General features: G+C 45.9%; 2 protein-coding genes across 9 annotated transcripts in view; one reads left to right on the top strand and one right to left on the bottom strand.

Annotated features, from left to right (window-relative positions):
- Positions 1-7,817, bottom strand: part of PIR (pirin) — an 89,761-nt gene extending 81,944 nt beyond the window's left edge. For 2 of the 4 annotated variants that reach the window (XM_047075922.1, XM_047075925.1), the window contains exons 1-2: positions 7,664-7,817; positions 6,241-6,369 (exon numbers count right to left, since the gene is read on the bottom strand). In XM_047075922.1, coding sequence (XP_046931878.1) covers positions 6,241-6,336 — 96 coding nt within the window. In that variant the 5' untranslated portion in view covers positions 6,337-6,369; positions 7,664-7,817. The other 2 variants (XM_047075923.1, XM_047075924.1) reach the window with 2 other exon arrangements.
- Positions 7,818-11,173: 3,356 nt separating this feature from the next.
- BMX (BMX non-receptor tyrosine kinase) overlaps positions 11,174-20,134 on the top strand; it is a 52,609-nt gene continuing 43,648 nt past the window's right edge. For 2 of the 5 annotated variants that reach the window (XM_047075927.1, XM_047075928.1), the window contains exons 1-3: positions 11,177-11,316; positions 17,178-17,324; positions 18,166-18,270. In XM_047075927.1, coding sequence (XP_046931883.1) covers positions 11,314-11,316; positions 17,178-17,324; positions 18,166-18,270 — 255 coding nt within the window. In that variant the 5' untranslated portion in view covers positions 11,177-11,313. Of the gene's footprint in view, positions 11,317-15,398; positions 16,205-17,177; positions 17,325-18,165; positions 18,271-20,134 lie in introns of those variants that run through there. The other 3 variants (XM_047075932.1, XM_047075930.1, XM_047075929.1) reach the window with 3 other exon arrangements.

The raw sequence follows: 20,134 nt of genomic DNA on the forward strand, positions 1-20,134 counted from the left end.
AATGAAAATCACTTTCAGGAAAGAATGCCTTATACACGTCCGCGTGCACGCACACACACATGGACTGTAAGTACGTTAAAGAGCCTATTTTATAAAAGGTACAAAGAGGAGATAAACATTTCATGATCACTGAAGATCTAAACGGTCAAGCACAAACAAGATACGGTCTGTATCCTAAGCAGATTCCAAAATCCGTGATAGCATACATGCTCTGGAGGAAGGCAATTTAACACATACGAGGGAAGGGGAAGGATCAGGGAAGGTACTTTCAGGGAGGTGGCACCTGAGCTAGGTCCTGAAGTACATGTAGGAGTTAATGAAGTAGAAGGGGGGAGAAGGAAGAACATTCCAAGTAAAAGAGCAGAGAACACTGCTAAGCTATAGTAATTATAATAATCTATCTGTAGCTTCTTTTGGGTTTTCTTTGCAGACATTCAGATTGCCAGTGTATTTACCAATAAGCTTTTGCCCGGCAGTTCACAAATTTTTTGGTTGACTTAGATTAAAGCTGTGGCAGGCTGCAGTTTTTGTGGGGTCTGCTAGGCTTGGCTGGTCTCTCTACGTGGCTTATTTTCCATCCCAAGCTGAAACAGTGGCCACCATCTAGGACATGCTGTTCTCATCACCAAGGGCAGGAGCAAATGGGAGCCAAGTCAATAGTGCACAATCACATTAACACGTCCCAGGTCACAGCACGTGACATGGCCAAGCCCAAGGCAGGAGGAGGGCACTTAAACCCTGCCTATGGGACTCACGGGGAATGCACCTAAAAGTGGGTTTGGAGTGTGTAATCCCATTATGGGGGGCAGTGAATATTTGGGAGTAGTATTCCAACCAACACCCATCAGCAAATAACTGGGGTCCTTTCCCCTTCGTTTTCAATCCTTACACTTTCTATTTCTTTTCCCTTTTTGCAAGCTAGCGCATCTACAACAATGCTGAGTAGAAATGCTGGTAAGTAGACGTCCTTGCTTTTCCCTGATTTTACATAGATTGCTTTTTCAAGATTCATCGGCATGCAGGTTGTTTAATACAGGTTTTCTGCAGACTCCCTCCACAAGGTGAAAGAATTCCCCTTCCGTTTCTAGTTTACTAATTTCTTAAACCTACACAGGTGTTGAATTTTATCGAACGCTTTTTCTGCACTGATCGAGATAATTTTTCTCTCCTTTAATGTCTTAATGTTGGTAAATTACATAAACAGATTTTCCAACATTAAACCAAATTTGCTGTGTTCAGACAATCCAAACCTTGTTGTGATATATTATCTTTTTTATACGTTGCTATATTTGCATAGTTAATATTTTGCTTATGATTCTTGCAAAAATGTTTATAAATGCCATGCAATTATCCTTTCACTTTGCTGTCCTTGTCTGCTCTTGACTGCAAGGCAACGTAGTTTCCTAAAGCGATGTGAGGTCTCCCTGGAGTTTCATCTGGAGGTGGAGAGTTTGTGTTACTGGAGTTATCTATAGTTTCAATATTGGGTGAAATTTGTCTGTAAGATCATCTGGACCTGTTGTCTTTGAGGTAGACTTTTAAAATAGGCTGGGTGGGCCTTTTAGGGAAATCCTTTATTTAAAAAAAAAAGGGATGGACAGCTGGCACTGATCCTTTTGCCCTTTCCCCTCGTCCTCCTCTCTGCGCCCAAGGGCGAATGGTTACTGTTGCCTCAACAGCTGTCTCGGGCCATAAGGTGATGCACTAAGAGCACTAAAATGATGAACTAATATAGAATGAGCATGGGTCTCTAATAAGTGGGGAGCCTTCAGGCCCACGCTACACTGCCTACTCTTGGGTTTTCAAAAGAGAAACACAAATCCGTACGTATGCAAACCATTGGTTTTAGAGGCTGCCTTCTGTTACACAGTTGAACCTAATCCTGATATAAGGGTAGTAATACCTGTGGCAGCAGCCCAGAACCAGCTGAGACCCCACTTTCCCAACACTCAATGAAATGCCAGCCTATATCAAGGCAATATGGAGGCAGCAGAAGGGAGAGGTCCTGTCAAAGATAAACTCCAATAGCTCAGACTACCTCCCGGGCCTACTCAACCTCTAGACAGGGCTGGGGGGTAACGATGAAAAAGTAGAGGGAAATTGCCAGCATGCAGTTCAAACTGAGATCTAGATTTGGCCTTGAATGGACTTGAGCTACAACTCTATGCTCCCCACCTTGACTCTACACATAGAGATCCTGATAATGGAGAATGCCATCTACAGAGGCTATACCAATCAGGACCAAGATTAATCAAGGTTATTTAATGATATTAAGGAACTCTTAGCATTTTTAAGTGTGTAATGGGATTATAGTTTCATTTCTTAAAGCTATTATCTTTTACAGACACCAACTGAAATATTTATAAGTACAATAAAAATGATTCACTTTTAAAATACTTTGAGTGAAGAAATGGTTGAGGGACACAGAGGAAACAAGAATGCCCATGAGTTGATCACTGTGGATGTTGGGTACATGGAGATTCATTGTACTATCTTCTTTTCTATTTTAGAAATTCTTCATAATAAAAAAATACATGTAAGAGTGGTCCAAGGAAAATCGCACTCCACCAAGGAGTGTCTGGTGGAAGGGGGTGTGGAGCATTGAGGCAAGTGCAAATGAGTGACGGGCTTCCCTCCTGTTTCCCAGCAGAAAACAAGCCACTAATATCATGCTGTGCAATCATTCAAATTCCAGCTTGGCCCACATTTAATCATGATGAAAGGCGTGAGCTGACCCCACTCCTTCTTTACTGTTCATCACCAAAAGGCTCAGTGAGAGCTTTGTAAATTCCTCTGCCTCCACGTTTACCACCAGAGGGAACATGTCACTTAGGGCCACTAATACGAAACACTTGTAAATTCTACACTAAAATAGCTTTGTGCTCCAAAGTGTGTGAGATGTTTCTTCAGAGACAAAGTCCGGGTGCAAAAAGTTTGAAAAGTAACTACCTTGAAGCTAGATTGGTGCTTTCCTTCTCTGCTGACTGGAGAATTAGGGGTTGCAGGGTACTGAAAACTATGGTGACAATCTAAATGGCCAGAAGTAGGTCCAGGAGGAAGACAACAGTGGTATGCCATACACTGGAGCAGGTCATAGCTATTTCATTGATGGTCATGAAGAACTGATAACAACGTGGCAAGTGCTTACATTACTGTGTTCAATGAAAAACCAAGGACACAAAATTGTTTATTTTGTATAATCCCCATGATGTAAAATATACAACTATATGGACACAAAAGGAAACACCCTCTGTCTTAATAGTGATTAAACCAGGGTGATGGCATTAGAAGTGATTCCTATCCACTTACTTTTTTCTTAGGGTAGAGGCATACACAGCAGACCCTCTGAATTAGTAGAATGTGGGTATCTTTAACATTGTTTTGGTGTTTAATTATTTTTGAGAGAGACAGAACACAAATAGGGGAGGAGCAGAGAGAGAGGGAGACACAGAATCTGAAGCAGGCTCCAGGCTCAGAGCTGTCAGCACAGAGCCCGACGCGGGGCTCGAACTCACAAACCGCGAGATCATGACCTGAGCTGAAGTCGGACGCCTAACCGTCTGAGCCATCCAGGTGCCCCAGAATGGGGGCATCTTTAAAGCATAAGTCTTCAGCAAGGGACTCTTAACTGGGTACCATGGATAGAATTCAGGGTGGCTATACACTTGGCTAGGGAAAAAAATTACATCTTTATTTTCACTAACCTCTAACTGAAAATTTCTCTTCTGAATTTTTTTCTAGTAAAATATATATAATAAAATTTACCATCTTAACTCTTTTTAAGTATACGGTTCAGTGTCATTAAGTACATTCACATTGGTAGGCAAGAGTCACCGGCAGCCATCTCCAGGCTGAAATGCTTTAATCATGAAGACAAAGAATCACAGTAAATGACCAGGACCTGTGACTCCAGAAATCAAAGCTCTTATCATAGCACATGACAGTGGTTGCAGGTGTACTGAACTATTATTGTTCATGTGCCTCACAGCTTTGCAATTAGGGAGTTCTATGAACTGCCACCAGGTCTTATTATTTAATGCAAAATTACTAGATTGCAAATCTGCTTTGTAATATTGTGCTAACTATATTTCAATATGTTTTCCTTTGTAATCCTATGTATTTTGTTTCATGTGTATAAAAAATATTATTCTGAGAAAGAACTTGTAGGTTACACCAGCCCCCCGCCCCAAGGGGTTGACAAGACAAAAAGAAATTAAGAAACGCTCAGCAGATGTGTTCTGACAGATGGGGTAATTAAAGTATTAGCTACCCCAACACAATGGGTGTCCGAGTTCCATACAATTGTTCTGTCCGTGATGAGGTCTGGTAGAATTGGATACCACACCCATCTGGCATCTCCCCAACACCCACCACGCATTCAGCCCTTACAATAATCCTGTTTGCATGTATCCCATTGGAAAACAATGTCTGATGGACCCCAAAACACATTCACAGGTGAAGAGGAAGCTAATGGCAGAAAGAGTATGGGAATATCAGAGCAGAATCTAAGAAGAGGAACCAACCAACCTCATTTTTTAAAAAGAATCCATTTCCCTAATATACTGCTTCCTTTATTCAAAAATATTTGGGGAGGGGGAAGATGTCCAGCATCACTAATCATCAGGGAAATGCAAACCAAAACCACAATAAGATATCACCTCACACCTGTCAGAATGACTATTATCAAAAAGACAAGAAATAACAAGTATGGGGGGGTGTGGAGAAAAGGGAGCCCTTGTGGACTGTTGGTGGGAATGTAAATTGGTGAAGCCACTATGGAAAACAGTATGGAGGTTCCTCAAAACATTAAAACTGGGAATACCACATGATCCAGTGATCCCACTCCTGGGTGTTCACCCAAAGAAAACGAAAACACTAACGTGAAAAGAGATCTGCACCCCCGTGTTCACTGAAGCATTATTCACAATAGTCAAGACATGGAAACAACCGAAGCGTCCACTGAATGGATAAAGAAAATGTGTGTGTGTGTGTGTGTGTGTGTGTGTGTGGAAACACACATACACTATGAAATATTATTCAGCCATGAAAAAGGAGATCTTGTCATGTGCAACAACATGGGTAGATCTTGAGGGCATTATGCTAAGTGGAAGAAGTCAGACAGAGAAAGGCAAATACCATATGATCTCACTTATGTGTGAAATCAAACAACAAATACATAAACCGAGCTCACAGACACCGAAAACAGATTAGTGGCTGTTGCCAGAGGTGGGGGTGGGTGAAATAGGTCAAGGTGTTCAAAAAGTACAAACTTCCAGTTAGAAGATAAGTAAGTCCTGGGGATGTGATGCGCAACATGGTGACTATAATTAGTATTACTGTGTTACATATTGGCAAGTTGCTGAGAGAGAAAATCTTAACGGTTCTCATCACAAGAAAAATAAGTTCTGTAACTATGTACGGTGATCGACATTAACTACACTTATTGTCGTGATCATTTTGCAAGACAAGCAAATACCAAATCATTATGTTGGCCACCCGAAACGAGTACGATGTCGTATGTCAATTACATCTCAATGAAAAACAATCTTTCTGGAACCCGGTATGCTGCGCAGCGCTGTGTTCCTTGGGCTATAACCACCATTTGCTACCTTTCTGTGCCAATAAGATTTTCTTTTCCGCAAGTCACCATGCCCCTGGTAATTTTCAAATAAAGCTGCTCTCTCGTGTTGAAAGAGGTCTACCTGACCTAAAATCACCTCATATGAGAGAAGCCTCCACGCACCCCCTTCACTAGGAGAGGCCCACAGAGTTGGGTCCCGGTGTTTTTTCCCAAGAACCCAAATCCCTGGCACTGGCTGACTGGCCAACGGTGGACACATGACCCAGGCGAGCCAATCAGATTCTCTCCCCTGGGAATTTGGAAATGAGCCCTACAACTATTCCCTGGGGCTGTGAACTTGGGGCTATAAGGTGGGCCCATTTGGCGCATGCACACTGAGGCAGGTAGATCAACCCAGGACAGCACAAGGGAGCGCAGAGTAGGGGCACGGACGCCTCCATTGCACCTTCTGCGCAGGACCTCTGTACCCATGTTAGAGGGACCCACTTTGGGGCGGGGCTGGTCCAGGGGGGACCCTAATCGCTAAGTTTAGAGCTGGACGCTCTGGCACCCCCACAAGGCAGGTCATGATTGTCCCGGGCCCTCTCTTCCCAAGTTAGCCCTCACTGTCCCACCAGTGCCTTCTGCCAAAAACACCAATAGCCACCCAACCAGCATACCTCGGGTCTGCCAATGCTTCTTCGGACCCTCGCCCCGACCCCTTCCGACTGCTCCCGGCTGAGCACGGACAGGGTAACCTTCTTGGAGGAGGCCATGTCCAAGTCTAAAAAGAGTGTTCCGACGCTGAGCTGTAGAGGAGAGAGGGCCAGAGGGGGAACAAAATAAAAGACAAATCATAAAGGAGGGCACATCCAAGGACTACGAAATAAAGGGTACTAAATTCAGACCTGCCCCAAATATTAACAGCTACACTATATGGACTGCTTCCTCCGTACAACACCTGGCTTAGGTCATCTAAAATAATGTTGGGGACCATGTATGGTACTAACTAGGTTCCCAGCACCCCACTAATTATTTGCAATCGTTACCTCATGCAATCCTACAGCCATCACTTACCAGGTTTAGCAATAACAGTTCGGCCAGGCACTTACTAACCTCTAATGAGCACTGTATCCGCTTTATCTCATTGCAATCTCTCAAGTCCCGCCAGGGAGGTGCCACCGTGAGGTAGAAAGATTTATGTGGTGACACACGGAACACGAAGGAAATCCGTGAGGTCTGTGACTCTCACTGGAACACGCCAAAGATCTTGGCACTGAAAGGATCTTCGAGGGTCACCAAATTCAAAGACCCATCTTTCCCCGCAGTTCACGGGCAACTTCAGCGGCAACAAATCTTTGAGCTTTGTCAGGAAGTCTTCAGGAGCACGGGAAACCCCCGGGTGTCCCTGCCAATGCATCCTGTATTTCAGGACCAATCTACACCCCGCCTTTAGTATTCAAAAGCGTTTTCTCTCGGCGGGCCTAACTTCTGCCGACTGGAGTATCACAGAACCAGTAATGATCAATCCCTTTTTCACTTCAAATGCTTGCAGACAGCAGTGCCACCAAATCCCTAAAACTCTTCTTCAAGCGAAACACAATCCACTCCTTCAAAGATCCCAACTCAGACCTAGAGAGTCGCTTTAGCAAGAAGCAGAGACTCCAGAGCCGGAGAGCCTGGGTTTGCATCCGGGCTTCACCCGGCCCCAGCTGTGCGACCTGAGGCCACCTGCTATTACTCTGTGTTGTTCCTCAGTTTTTCCATTTGTGAAATAGGGGTAAGAGGCCTGCCAACCTCAACGGGGTGTGGTCGGCGCTCTAAGAATGTTAGCTGCTGTCACTCAGAGCCCTCCACTCGGCCACGCCCCCCCAGTCAGTCACCACGCGTCCTCCCGGGAGCAGGCAATCAGTAAATACTTCCTGGGTGCTGGACAGGGGGGTTCCGAAATGAGCTTAATCCTCAAAGCCGTCCAGAACTGTCATCACACACGTACAAGCAAGCAGGCAGGGTCTCGCCCCTACCTATCTGCACTACTTCGAAGTCCTTCCGGACTCCCCGCCCGGAAATCCGAGGCACCCGAACCACGGACGCGGCGCTTACCGGATCGCAGTGCTTTGCCGCCAGGAAAGCCGCCTCCCACCTTCGCCAAACGTCAGGGTCCTACTTAAGCGTCCGCCGGCAGCTCCCGGGAGCCTGGGCCGGGAGTCTGGGCCGGGAGTCTACGGCGGGCCGGGGAGGGCGGGGCCCCGCGCGGCGCTCCCGGCACCGCCGCCCCCGCGGGCGCGCGGCCCCCACGCGGCGGCAGCTGGAGCCCGGGCGGCGGCGCGGGGCGCGAGGGCGCCTCACCGTGACTCAGCGTTTCGCCGCCCGCGGCCTGCAGCGGGGCGGGAGGCGGGAGGCTGCGGGGCTCGGGGGGCGGGGGCGGGCGAGGGTGCGCTCCCGTCTCTCCAGGCCGCCGGGCTCCTCCCGCGCCCCCTTCCGCCCCTCCCCTGCCTGCTCGGCGACCCAGCGACCTCTGCGCCCCTCCCGCCCCGGAGAGGCGCGCCCCCGCGGGCGTCCGGGCGGGCGCTCCCGGCCCGTCAAGGACCCGCCCCCACCTCGTTAGGAGGCCCGTCGTTAACTGGAGTCTCTGGTCGCGCGTCCCTCAGAGCGGGGCTGCACGTTCCAGTCGTGCCTCCGGCACTTGTTAGCTGTGCGACCTGGGGCAGCTGGCTCAGCCTCTCTGTGCCTCCAGCTCCTCCACTGCAAAACGGGGGTGGGGATAATGGAACCAGCCTGGTAATGAGAATTAAGCGAACTTGGTGTGTCCTAAGCACGACACAATTGTTTGTTGCATAAATATGTCGCCTGCTGTTTGGCCCTTAGAATGGGGGCGGGGGGTGTTGGGGGGAGCGGTGGAGGTGAGGGCAGGAACGGAGGCGCGGACACTCTTTTGCCTGAAGAAGAGACAGGCTCTCGCCGGGCGACAGTTGGGTAAGAGCGCGCTTGTCGTGGGCGTGCTTGTGGACAGGCATTGGAGAGTTTTCCCAGGGCAGTGCACAGTCGCAGCGCCGGTGAGCACGTCCAGCTCCCTGCTGGGGTTGTTAACCAGGAGGACGGGCACGGCCGCCAGCTTCTGTCCTCCAAACACCAGAAGAGCTTGTTGTGTGGTTTAGAGAAAGGAAAGAAAGTGGCACTTCCAAAGCGGGGACCAGAAAACTTTGTAAAGGGCCGGATGGTAAATGTTTTCAACTCTGCAGGCCACATATGTTCTCTGTGGAGACCGTTCCAAGGTTGGCCTCTGTAGCAACAAACCAGCCATAGACAACATGGAAGTAAACGGGTGCGGCTGTTTCAATAAAACTTCAGTTATGGCTCCTGTTGGGGAGGGAGGATTTCCTCTGCCCTTCAAGGTCCTTGTAGCTAGACTGAGAATCAAGTCGACGGGAGACAGATTAACAGGAGAAAATGGAATTTAATTCTGTGAGTACGGGGAATTCGCAGAGCTGTGAAATTCCAAAGACAGTGAGGCAACATGAGGCTTTCTGGCATCCTGAGCTCAGGACAGGGATGGGGGTGTGGGGACACAAAGGGAAGAAGACCATTGGCGGAAGGTGAGAGGAGATGTTTGGAAAACAAAGGTTGCCACGCTATGCACGGCAGTCTCTAGGTAAAGAGGAATCTCTGTTAATCACGTCCACCCTCCACCCCCCACTCACCCATCTCCTCTCATCAGGACCGAGGTTATCCGTTCCACCACTGAGGCCGAGATTTAATAGGCAAGCATCTCTAGGAGAGGGGATACATTTAATCTTCCATCCCAGTAGGTGTAAACCATTCACATCGGATCCCAACCTCCATGTAGATCATTTTAGCACCAGAGGAGTAAATGCAGGAGGTGGTGGGGCGATCGATACCCCCACTGAAGAGATTCCAGGGCAAAAGCGCAGGCTGTAGAGAGACACTACTGGAGCCCTTGGAGGCTTACTCTTTAGCAAAGAGAGACAGACATTAAAGGTAATAAATAAATCGTGCAGCAGGTGTCAAATGCTGTGGGAAGAGACGAAGCGGAGCAGAGAGAGGGAGATCCTCAGCGCTGGGGGGAGTGAGATTGTAGTACTAAACAAGGTCGTCCAGGTAGGGCTCGTTAGGAAGATGCCACTTGAAGCAGAGCCCCGAGATGAGGACATGAACCAGGCAGATGTCTGTGGCAGTTTGCCAAGCAGAGGAAACCACCGAATGCTGAAATTTGGAATCAGAAGCAGGTAGATGGTGTTTAAAGCCATGGCACAAATGAATTTTTTAAAGTGGGGGGAAAGAACAATAGAGGTCAGCCAGAAGCCAGAAGAAGCTCGCTCGTGCCTTAGAGAACGTTCCCGAGGGTGTCACTGGGTACGGGTGCCAGCGCAGAGGATAATTTGAACAGATTAAACCACGTAATCGCAACAGCAGGTTGCCACAACAAGTTGGAATTAAACTAAAGACGTGCCAAATACAAAGCCAAAGAAAGGTTCGGGAGACGTGGCAGAGGAAGCGAATGAATAGAAGAAGTCAATAAATCTACGACATTTGACTCAGAGGAAACCACTCCCCACGACTGCCCCGGAGAGTTTCAAGGCCCAAGAAGGGATGGGGATCCTAAGAGATTGTGCCCAGGTGTTTCCAGTACTGGACTTAAACCTTCTCACTTGGGGGTTCTGCCTCCGCTAGACATAAGGCCCCTGAAGCTGTGGGCTGCCTCTGTTCTGTTTACTCCTGTCTCTGCTGGGCCCACGGCAGGTTCTCACGAAGACCCCACCGGATGATGAGTGAACAGCAATGATGCGAATCCCGCGTCCACCCAAAGGAATACTCTTTGCAAGTCAGTAGCTTCACTCTCGTCTGCCACCCCAAGATTTCATCACACCGTGGAGGTTTCCAAATAAGTCCGAGTAGCCAAGCGTGTATAAGTTAATACAGTTGTCAACGCAGTGCCAAAAGGCTGGCTGTGGTTTTCGGCCGTTGATAGTAGAGCCTAAGAGAACTCATTAGATGTATTTCACGTTACCGGTCAGCGTGCACCAGAGAAAAGGGTGGAATGAGGAAAGCCGAAAGCACTGATGTTGTCAGAATGATGTCCAGCGACAATCACGCTTTTTCATTGCAATCTTGGTGCATTGGCCAAACTGATCTCTTTTCTGCTTCTGGATTTCTTAATACCTTAAGGTGGGGAAATGTGCCCCTTTTGGGTCATATTAACTGTCTTTATCTGTCGCATATTCTCCAGCCTCCCCTCGCCCAGGGTCCACTTGGAGTGTTCATTGCTTTCTCTCTGTGCACTTTGGCGTTACCTCACGGTTTCCTGATTCTTGAGAGAAGTCAGCGTCAGAAGCGGGGTTTTGCCGAGATATTTTCTTGTCCTTTCCAGCACAGAACTCTATAAACAAAGGCAGGGTTATCACATGTACCCGGCAGCTGCCTGGGAAAAGCGGGAGCTGTAGTTATCAAAATTGGAACCTTTATGAAAAATGCTTTTGTCTCCGTTTTTGTTGCGTTCAATCAGATCAACAAGTGTTGGCTAAGTGCTGAGCGTGGTTTCCTGTGGGATTGTGCAAGGCCCTTGCAGGACAATAAACGTTTTGGGGGCACTGAGTAATGTAGCCATTTCTGACCCAGCAGCCGGGAAAATGTGAGACAATTTGCTGCCGCTGGAAGGAGGGCAGCGGGGGCCGTGTTCCTGCAAGAGCAGACCAACCTCACCGCGGCGGACCCCGGCGGCGGACCCAGCCAAAATGGTGCGTTTCGTGCAGGTGCCTACACGATGTCATATCCTACAGGCAAATAGGCTCAGGATGATGAATGTGAAATTGCCGGGGCTCCTCCAGGGACTTTGGATGAGACCGTGCAATTTGGAGGCCTGCTGTGGATTTTCTGTAAATTCCCCCCGCGTTCAGAATCTCGTTCGGGGAAGCCGTCGGGTTGTGTGTATTTCACCGTCGGCTCCAGCTAGCTCTGTGGCTTTCTCCGTAGAGTTCTGTACACATTGCCCTTCCGTGCCTTTGCATATCGGCTTCCTAACTGCTTCCGAAGAGACAGAGCAATGTTAGTCATACCTTCTTTCACTTATCTGTGTTTTTATGATGTTATTTTAACTACAAATATTTGCTCGCAGGTTCCCGAAGTCTTCCAAAATCTGGGGCTTGGGGGTGTCTTAGATGGAGATGGAAGGATGGGGGAGGTGAACCTTTCAGTTGCACCACAGCCATACAATTTTGCAAGTTCTTGTGGACCAGGAGAATTTCACTGGATTTAAAGAGTAGCGCAACTGTAACGTGGTCTAGCTCAGTGCTTTCCAAACTCTCACGAGCACAGGCTGACGCTGATACCGCCGGCCCATGGACCACGCTTGGAATAACATCCACGTATTGATTTGTGAGAAACCCAGTGGCACAAATACACAGTCAGGAAGGGGCTGGTTCAACCTGATTCTAAGGTGACCAGTCCCAGGGCCAAAAGCCTGTAACAGACGCATTGGGTCAGGTGCTTGCTGACCAGAGAATCCCTGAGGTATATTCCTGCCTCTCACGATCCCCTATTCCCAGGATCTGGTGAAGGGAGATGAGAACTGAAATTTTATCACTGAGGGTCATTTCACTGTCGTCAGTGTCTAACCTTTCCTGTGGTCTTTTTTTTTTTTTTTTTAATTTTACATATGGAGTGATGAGGGGAAGGGGTACGGAGTTTAGGAATATCTACTAGCCTGCTAGGCATCATACCGCCATTTTCTCTTGATCCTCATAAACCTTTGACGTGGTTATTGTTTTAGTCCCTTTACAGATGGGGAAGCTGGGGTTTAGCAGGGTTAAGTAACAGGCCAGGTTGCACAGAATCGGAGCAGGGATTTGAACCCGCCAGCGTGGTGCTTTTGCCCACACCAACCTGTATCACCTAAGCAGTGTTATGGGCTACTAATTCAGCATAAGGTATTAGGACAAGGATTTATCACTTTTTGCTTTTTTCCTAACCACCCCATAGGGTAACTGAATTAGGACATACCCCATAGGACGGGGGGAGTCTGGCCTATTCTACAGGGTAAACAAATGCAAATTTTTAAGCTGCTTTAAACAGTGCCTGGCTTAAGGCACACCCTCCTTAAATGTGAGCTAGGATTCGATAGCTCATATCCTTCAAGGTCTGGTTCTAATGCCTCCCTTCCATAATGTCTTTCTTGATTATCTTAAGAAATGACTTTCCTTCCTCAGGCCTTTCAGGGCAAAGAGATCCTGGACTCTGCTCTAGCACTTGAGTCATTTCTTTCCACCTTTCTGTTTTTCTTTTTTTTTTTAACATTTATTTATTTCTGAGAGAGAGAGCGCGCCAGCAGGAGAGGGGCAGAGAGAGGGGCTGTGCTGACAGCAGAGAGCCTGACGCGGGGCTCTAACTCAAGAAACGTGAGATCCTGACCCGAGCTGAAGTCGGACACTCAACCGACTGAGCCACCCAGGTGCCCCTCTACCCTTTGCTTTCTTAACCATGATTCAGTGCCCCTAATGCGCCCAGAACTTTCCCGTAGCTTTCTCATTCAAGCCACAGAAAACGACAGAGGCGTGACCCATCTCATCTTACAGGTCAGAAAGCTGAAGCTTAGGACAGGGTAAGGCCTTGGTCAGGGTGACACAGCACACAAATGACAGCCCTATAGGCTCCTCCGTGCCTTCTCAGTCCACCACCCTCCAGCCGCCCAGCACGCTAATCAGTTATGAAACCTATCTCTCAAGTCTTCTCCTGATACTTCTCGGGCAGTAGAGGGCTGGTCCTCATTTGGGGAACCACTCGCTTGATGTCCGGCCCGCTGCAGGCTCGAAATCGAAATCGAAATCGAGTGTGCTGGAGAGACCTGAAGAGCGACCTCCTTACTCTCCTGCTAATGGTTCCTCACAAATGTTAAATAAGCATGGCGCTTCCAAGTCATGGTCACTCAGCAGGCACCTTCAGTGTGAAAGTGACATAATGGTTGCTGGCTTCCTAAGAGAAAATACTATATCGATTTCTGCCAGTGTTTTGGGTGCTGGCTCTTGTTTTTGCGTCCCCTGCACTTTAATCTCTTTCTAGTTGCACGCGCTTATGGAAATAGGCAGCCTGGGCTATTTGGTAGGCAAATTGATGTGTCTATACCATGTAGGTGGTAATATGAGACACCCGCCGCATTCCACCAGCTCCCCTATGGAAATCGATTTCTGGCTAATACGAACTAGCTTTAGGATCTTGTTTCATTTTGAAAGTCTTCTGAGCCTTCCCAATTGAATTTCCCTTAAATATGGGTACACAGAGAAAGATTTGCCAGTTGTCGGACAGGCATTTGAGTCAACAGTGGGACCTGAGCCTGGTGACTTATTGTCCTAACACAGGGAGGAAACACTGCATTGCTAAAAATTAGTCATCACCACTGGTTATCTCTTCCTATACCAAGGGAGACCATAAAAATGCCTTCCATTTGGAATCTAGGCTAATCTAGGAGAAGAGAGAAGTACAAGGAAGAGATAGAAGCAAATAGAAGTAGAAAGGCAGGTCCAAACCTGAGCAAGAGCCAGATATGGTCTTAGAAGAAACTGATCTGGATGAGACAAAAAGCATGAGTAATCAAAATGGGGCTCTTCAAGGGTGTTAGGAAGCTCCGGGGCCTGCTGACGGAGTTGAACTCTGAAGGTCTCCAAAGACATGTGGCTCCAGACGTGTGTTACACGAGAACGACAGGTTGCAGGCCTATCTGCACAGAGTGCGAACTCATTTTTGTGAAAATAAATACGTGCACGTATGTATTCAAAAGAATCTAGACGTGTGTTCACCAAGATGTTAACAGGTTTTTTTTTCCTTTGCTTATTTGTAGTTCTTCATTTTGTAGGATAAACATACATCACATCTGATTTTAGAAATGAAAGCCAAAAAATTCACAAAAGGCAGGACTTTGGAATGAACAAATTTGTTGCAATTTGACAAATTATGTGGCATCAGGTGCAACAACATGCATAAAGCCTTGGAGATATATCAGAAAGTGTGTCCAAGGACTTGGAACGGTCCTTTTGAGCCCATTTTCTTCTTCCCCTCAAGATACAAAAGCAACTTTGTGAATTTCATTTCTCGGTGATTTCTGCAACTCACCATACTGATTTTTTAGATAAAATTTCCCTCCCCCAAATTTTAATGTAATGAATGTAAAAGTTCTATAAACAGAAAAGCATGTGTACTAGGAAAGGCTGCTTATACATTGACATTGCAGTTTGCATTTTTAAAACAGTGCTCTTAGTGTGACAAGTCCATTCAGTATCTGAAAAAGTTTTGAAAAGTAAACTTTCTCTCTTATTTTGAAAAGTAAACTTTCTACTCAACTAATCAGATCTATTTAACTTGCATTCTGCTTTGAGGAGTCATGTTCTAGCTGTGGAGACAAAAGACGTTTGACAAAAGTTTTCACAGGTTTTTTTTATGCTTTCTTAGTAAAACTTTTAATTGCAGGAATATAAAAGGCAAAAGTGCCCTAAAACTATACCCAGTGTGTGGTATGGCTTCCCAAGAGGGGAATTAACTCAAAAACACTAGACCCTGCACAGTTTCAGTAACCCTTCAAGCAAATCTCTTCCGGCCATTGACTCTGGGTATAGGAAATAATCTTATCTGGGAACGCCTGGGTGGCTCAGTCAGTTGAGCATCCAACTCTTGATTTTGGCTCAGATCATGATCTCAGGGTCATGGGTCTGAGCCCTGTGTCGGGCTCCACACTGGGTGTGGAACCTGGTTGGGATTCTGTCTCTCCTCTCTCTGCCTCTGCACTGCTTGTGCCTCTAAGAAATGAAAAGAAAGAAAAGAAAAGAAAAGAAAAGAAAAGAAAAGAAAAGAAAAGAAAAGAAAAGAGAAAAGAAAAGATCTTATCTGACCAGGCAAATGTATAGAGTTTCTAACGAAGGCAAAGGTGAAAAGTAGGTGTACCTGTCTTCCCAGGTCCTGCTGGGTTTACTACCCCCGACCTCTGCCCCATCTTTGAGTCCAGGGGCCAAGAAACCAGTGACCATGACAAATAGCACCCACTGTGGTCAAAAGAAACCCATTCTACTTTCCCAAAGGAATTATGCTTTTCTTTCCAGATAAAACGATATTCAAAACAGAAAGTGACCGATGGATAAGATTTGTAATGGATAAGATTTCCATTACTTCTGCCTCTAAAGCAATCGATGCCCTTGGAGAACATTTGAGGGATTAACAGTCACTTCATCTGTATAAATAATGAACATACGCTGACTTTTTGATTCCCATTTCTACAGTGGTGTGGTCTATGTCAGGAGAGAAGCTGGCTGGACCTGATGGTGGTTTATTCAATGTGTCTCCCTTCCTTCCCGCTTCCCTGCCACAGTGGGCCCATCACGCTCTGGGCCAGTGAGAAGTGGCCTTTAACGATTGGACAGGTTCACTCGGAATCCTCTCCCATCCACACAGAGCAGTGCCTCTGTGGGTGCTTCCTGATAGAGAGTGATAAATAGGATGCAAATATGTTCTTTGTAATCCATGATCTTGGCATAGCCAGAGGGAATATGAGCACCTGTGCCACAGGACAGTAACTTTTTGCTTAGACCTCGAGAGTTGACTCGACGTTAAGGACCCACAAGCACACCCGAGCTGATCAAATGTAAGGTGAGTAAAGTTAACGATACGCAGATTATCAGTAGACAAAGAACGATAGAAATTATTGAACCTCTGACTGCTAGTAATCCTGAGATTTCACAAAACAAAGAACTTAAGAAAGTTTACCTTTTGCGGCCCACTACTCAACATTACTTTAAAACAAAACAAAACAAAGCATTCCTTTTCGTTACCAGATCTGATATCAGACTTGAGGGTGAAGCAACAGTCTTAGTAGCACCAGAAAGTTAATGTATTTATTTTTTAGAAATACCTTAAACTTTCACGGCAACATGGTTCGGGAAGGAAAAGCAAGACTGTTTTTAGTTTGTAAGGTACCATTTTTTTTTTCAGTTTCTTAAAAATCGATTTGGGTAGCATTTTTTAAATGTTTTGTTCTCAGAAATCCTGAAAATCATATCCGTGCCCTTTATGTTAAAGCTCTGATTATGATCAGGAACTGTGGGTAGCACTTACAATGCTATCAGAGTCTCACAGTGGTTTGGATGATTTGGTCAAAGAGGAGTCACATTGACAGAGAGAAATTTGTTGACCAATCACTTCAGACACGGTGAGCTGTCTGGAGTCCAAATATTTCAAAGTTTGAGCAAATCCAATTCGATTCAACAAATGCCCGTAGAATGCTTAAGGAATAAGGAGACCTTTGATAAGGTGGTCTGGGGGCAAGTGCAACGATGGTGGGTTTATGAGCCAGAATGGGACGAGTACGATACATAAAATATCGTAAACAAATCAACATATTTATACCAGTCAGAGCCAAAGCAGTAGGAATGAAGGGCAGGCGCATGTTTATTTAAGAGACTGCTTAGTTAAATTTTTTTCTCTAGTCCTAAATATAACTTGTAGAAATTATATTATTTATATTATCCCTGACTGACAAAGAGTTGGCTAAAAATTCTGAAGGCTAAAAGAGAACGTCGCTGGGTGCTACACACACTCATTTTCATTATTTTATTTTATTTAGGACGACGATATGGACACAAAATCCATTCTAGAAGAACTGCTTCTCAAAAGGTCACAGCAAAAAAAGAAAATGTCGCCAAGTAATTACAAAGAGAGGCTTTTTGTTTTAACCAAAACAAATCTCTCCTACTATGAATATGACAAAATGGTGAGACCCTACTTATTCCATTGTTTTTGTACTGTTTATTTTTCTTGAGTCTCCACAAAGTGCTTAATTATAATGGAACAATGTCACGCTTCTTAGCTTACATAGTAAAGATCAACTTGCCCTCACTTATCACATGGTCTTTTCTTAACCAAGGTATGAGTAATTCAAGATAAAGGGCTTTAAAATACTGGCTAACTTTACTAAGGCAAATTGTACCCTTTAGAACAGTGGTCCTCAGCTGAGGGGGGTTTGGCCCCCCCAGGGGACATTTTTGGTTATCATGATGGGGGGGGGGGTGTGCTACTGGCATCTAGTGGGTACAGGCCAGAGTTACTGCCAAACATCCTATAACGTGCAGAACAGCCCCCACAACAGAGAACGATCTGGCCCCAAAGAGTGCTGAAGATAAGAAACACTGCCTTAACACTCTGCTGGAAATAAGACTATTTCTATAAAGCTGAGAATTCTATCAGAGCAGAAATACTGAAAGACTGTCTTAAAATTGGAACAAAACTAAGATGCTTCCTGGAGTTAAATTTTGATTTTCCCAAGTGGATTAAGCAAGCACGTGACAGGTGATTGGAAATGTGTTTCAAGATTATCAAACAAAAATTAAGTACTGCTTGAAGACTTGCTTTTGGAGGCATATATATGAGCTTGTGTCCACACTCGAAAACATTCTGTTGCCATTGGATTTTGACCACGATGGAATAATTGGAAGAATTCTCACATAGCCGTCCCACCTCTCAATCTCCCTCCTAGGATAACCTTCACTTTATGCTTTTCCTTGTGTGCCATTGTGCATTGCATGAGGCATCTAATATTTTGGTTTTTAATTCAGAAAAGAGGCAGCAGAAAAGGATCAATTGAGATTAAGAAAATCAGATGCGTGGAGAAAGTAAACCTTGAGGAGCAGACCCCTGTGGAAAGACAGTATCCGTTTCAGGTAAGGGGCGGGACAGGGACAACGTTCTATTGGGCGGATGGCTTTTGTTTTAATATTTTCGATTGTGAACTCAATTTATGGTCGATAACCAAAGGTGTTGCGAAACGATGAAGACAGTGACAAGGCTTGACACGTCCCCAGATGGGAGCTGGGCATTTTGCTGAAATTCTACCTACCGATCTGCTTCGCTTGGAGGGAGAAAAGAAAGGATGAGCAAGTAGCCACAGTGGCCTGACTTGTCCTGGGGCCTCACAATCTTTCATCAAACACTGCTAAGCATTTCCAAGGGGCTACAAGGTACTAGACACACTATAAGGAGTCAAATGCATCCTTGTCCCCAAGGCATTTCCAGATCATTATAAGGCAGTGAGGGTGAGTGTTAAGATGAAGGTCTGCAGAGAAGCCATGGTGACCCAGGAAGCGGAAGCTCAGGCCTCACTCCCAAAGGTCAGGGAGATGATCTATCTATTGGAAGTGACCCTCGGGTTAAGAAAGACCAGTGGTTAGCCCAGCAAAAACAGGAAGGGCAGTGAAACAAAAGAAATAGCAGATGTCAAGGCCCTGTAGGTGAAGTAGGAATAACACCAGCCTTGTGAGCAAGTGAAGGACATGAGCCTGGAAAGGTGGGCACGGCCATATCATGAAAGGCTTCGCACAGCATACTAAGGAGTTTGCATTTTACCCTGAAGTATTTTATGCAATGGTATGGTGCAGAAAGTGTGCCTACAGTACCCTTTGGAAGTGGCTTGATCTGCATCGTGTCCTAGTTTTATTACATCATTAATACTTACCTTTCCGATCTAAAGGCAGACAGACCGACTGTCCTTCCGATGGTCAGACTACCCAGGGGTAGTGACTCGAGGGAACTGTGGCCAAAAATGAAATAAAATCACCTGGTTGGTGAACAGGCCATACTTCCTATTTAAAAAAATTTTTTTTAATGTTTTATTTATTTTTGACAGAGAGAGATAGAGCATGAGCGGGGGAGGGGCAGAGAGAGAGGGAGACACAGAATCCGAAACAGGCTCCAGGCTCTGAGCTGTCAGCACAGAGCCCGATGCGGGGCTCGAACTCACAGACCGTGAGATCATGACCTGAGCTGAAGTCGGATGCTCAACCGACTGAGCCACCCAGGCGCCCCCATACTTCCTATTTTAAAAGCAAACATTGCCCAATTGGAAGAAACCAGGGGAGTGTGTGCTCACGGAAGATGCTTCATATTCTTATCACAGAAGCATGGAACACTCAAAAGAACACAGGCTTTGGAGGCGCACAGAGCTCCTAACTCCACGGCTTATATTTGTCTATTACCATAGACAACACATTCAACCCTCTATCTGAGTTGGTTTCTTCATTTACAAAGTGGGCATAATCGTATATATTTCATAGAGTTGAAATAGGATTAAAATCTTAAAGTATCTAGGAAAGATTCCAGACAGTAGTAGATATTTAATAAATGGTCTGTAACATTTACCCACGAAAATGCAATAAACTAGAGAACGATCTGGGGAAGACATTATAATGTTCCAACATTTAAACAAGCATCTTAAAGAAGAGAAAATGATTTATGCTGGGGATTCCCAGGGTGGGACATGACCCAAGGAAACAAAGTAACAGGGAGACAGATTTTTACTCAATATAAGCAGGAACTATATAATGATCAGATTATATGGAAATTGCCAAGGGTGGTATAGCAAAGGTAAAGGACATTTCATCCCTGAAGATATTTTTAAGGATAGAACAGGTAAACATTTTCCAATGGGGTATAAAGAGAGTCATGCACTGGGTTGATGGATGGACCAGAACATTCCTAAGACACCTGTCATAGCTAACATTTTGTACTTTCATAATTCTCCATGGTCCA

Source organism: Lynx rufus, unplaced genomic scaffold, assembly GCF_022079265.1.
Source record: "Lynx rufus isolate CCGP_SWC_20201006 ecotype Redwood Valley unplaced genomic scaffold, mLynRuf1.p SCAF_14, whole genome shotgun sequence".
Classification (NCBI taxonomy): Eukaryota; Metazoa; Chordata; class Mammalia; order Carnivora; family Felidae; genus Lynx; species Lynx rufus.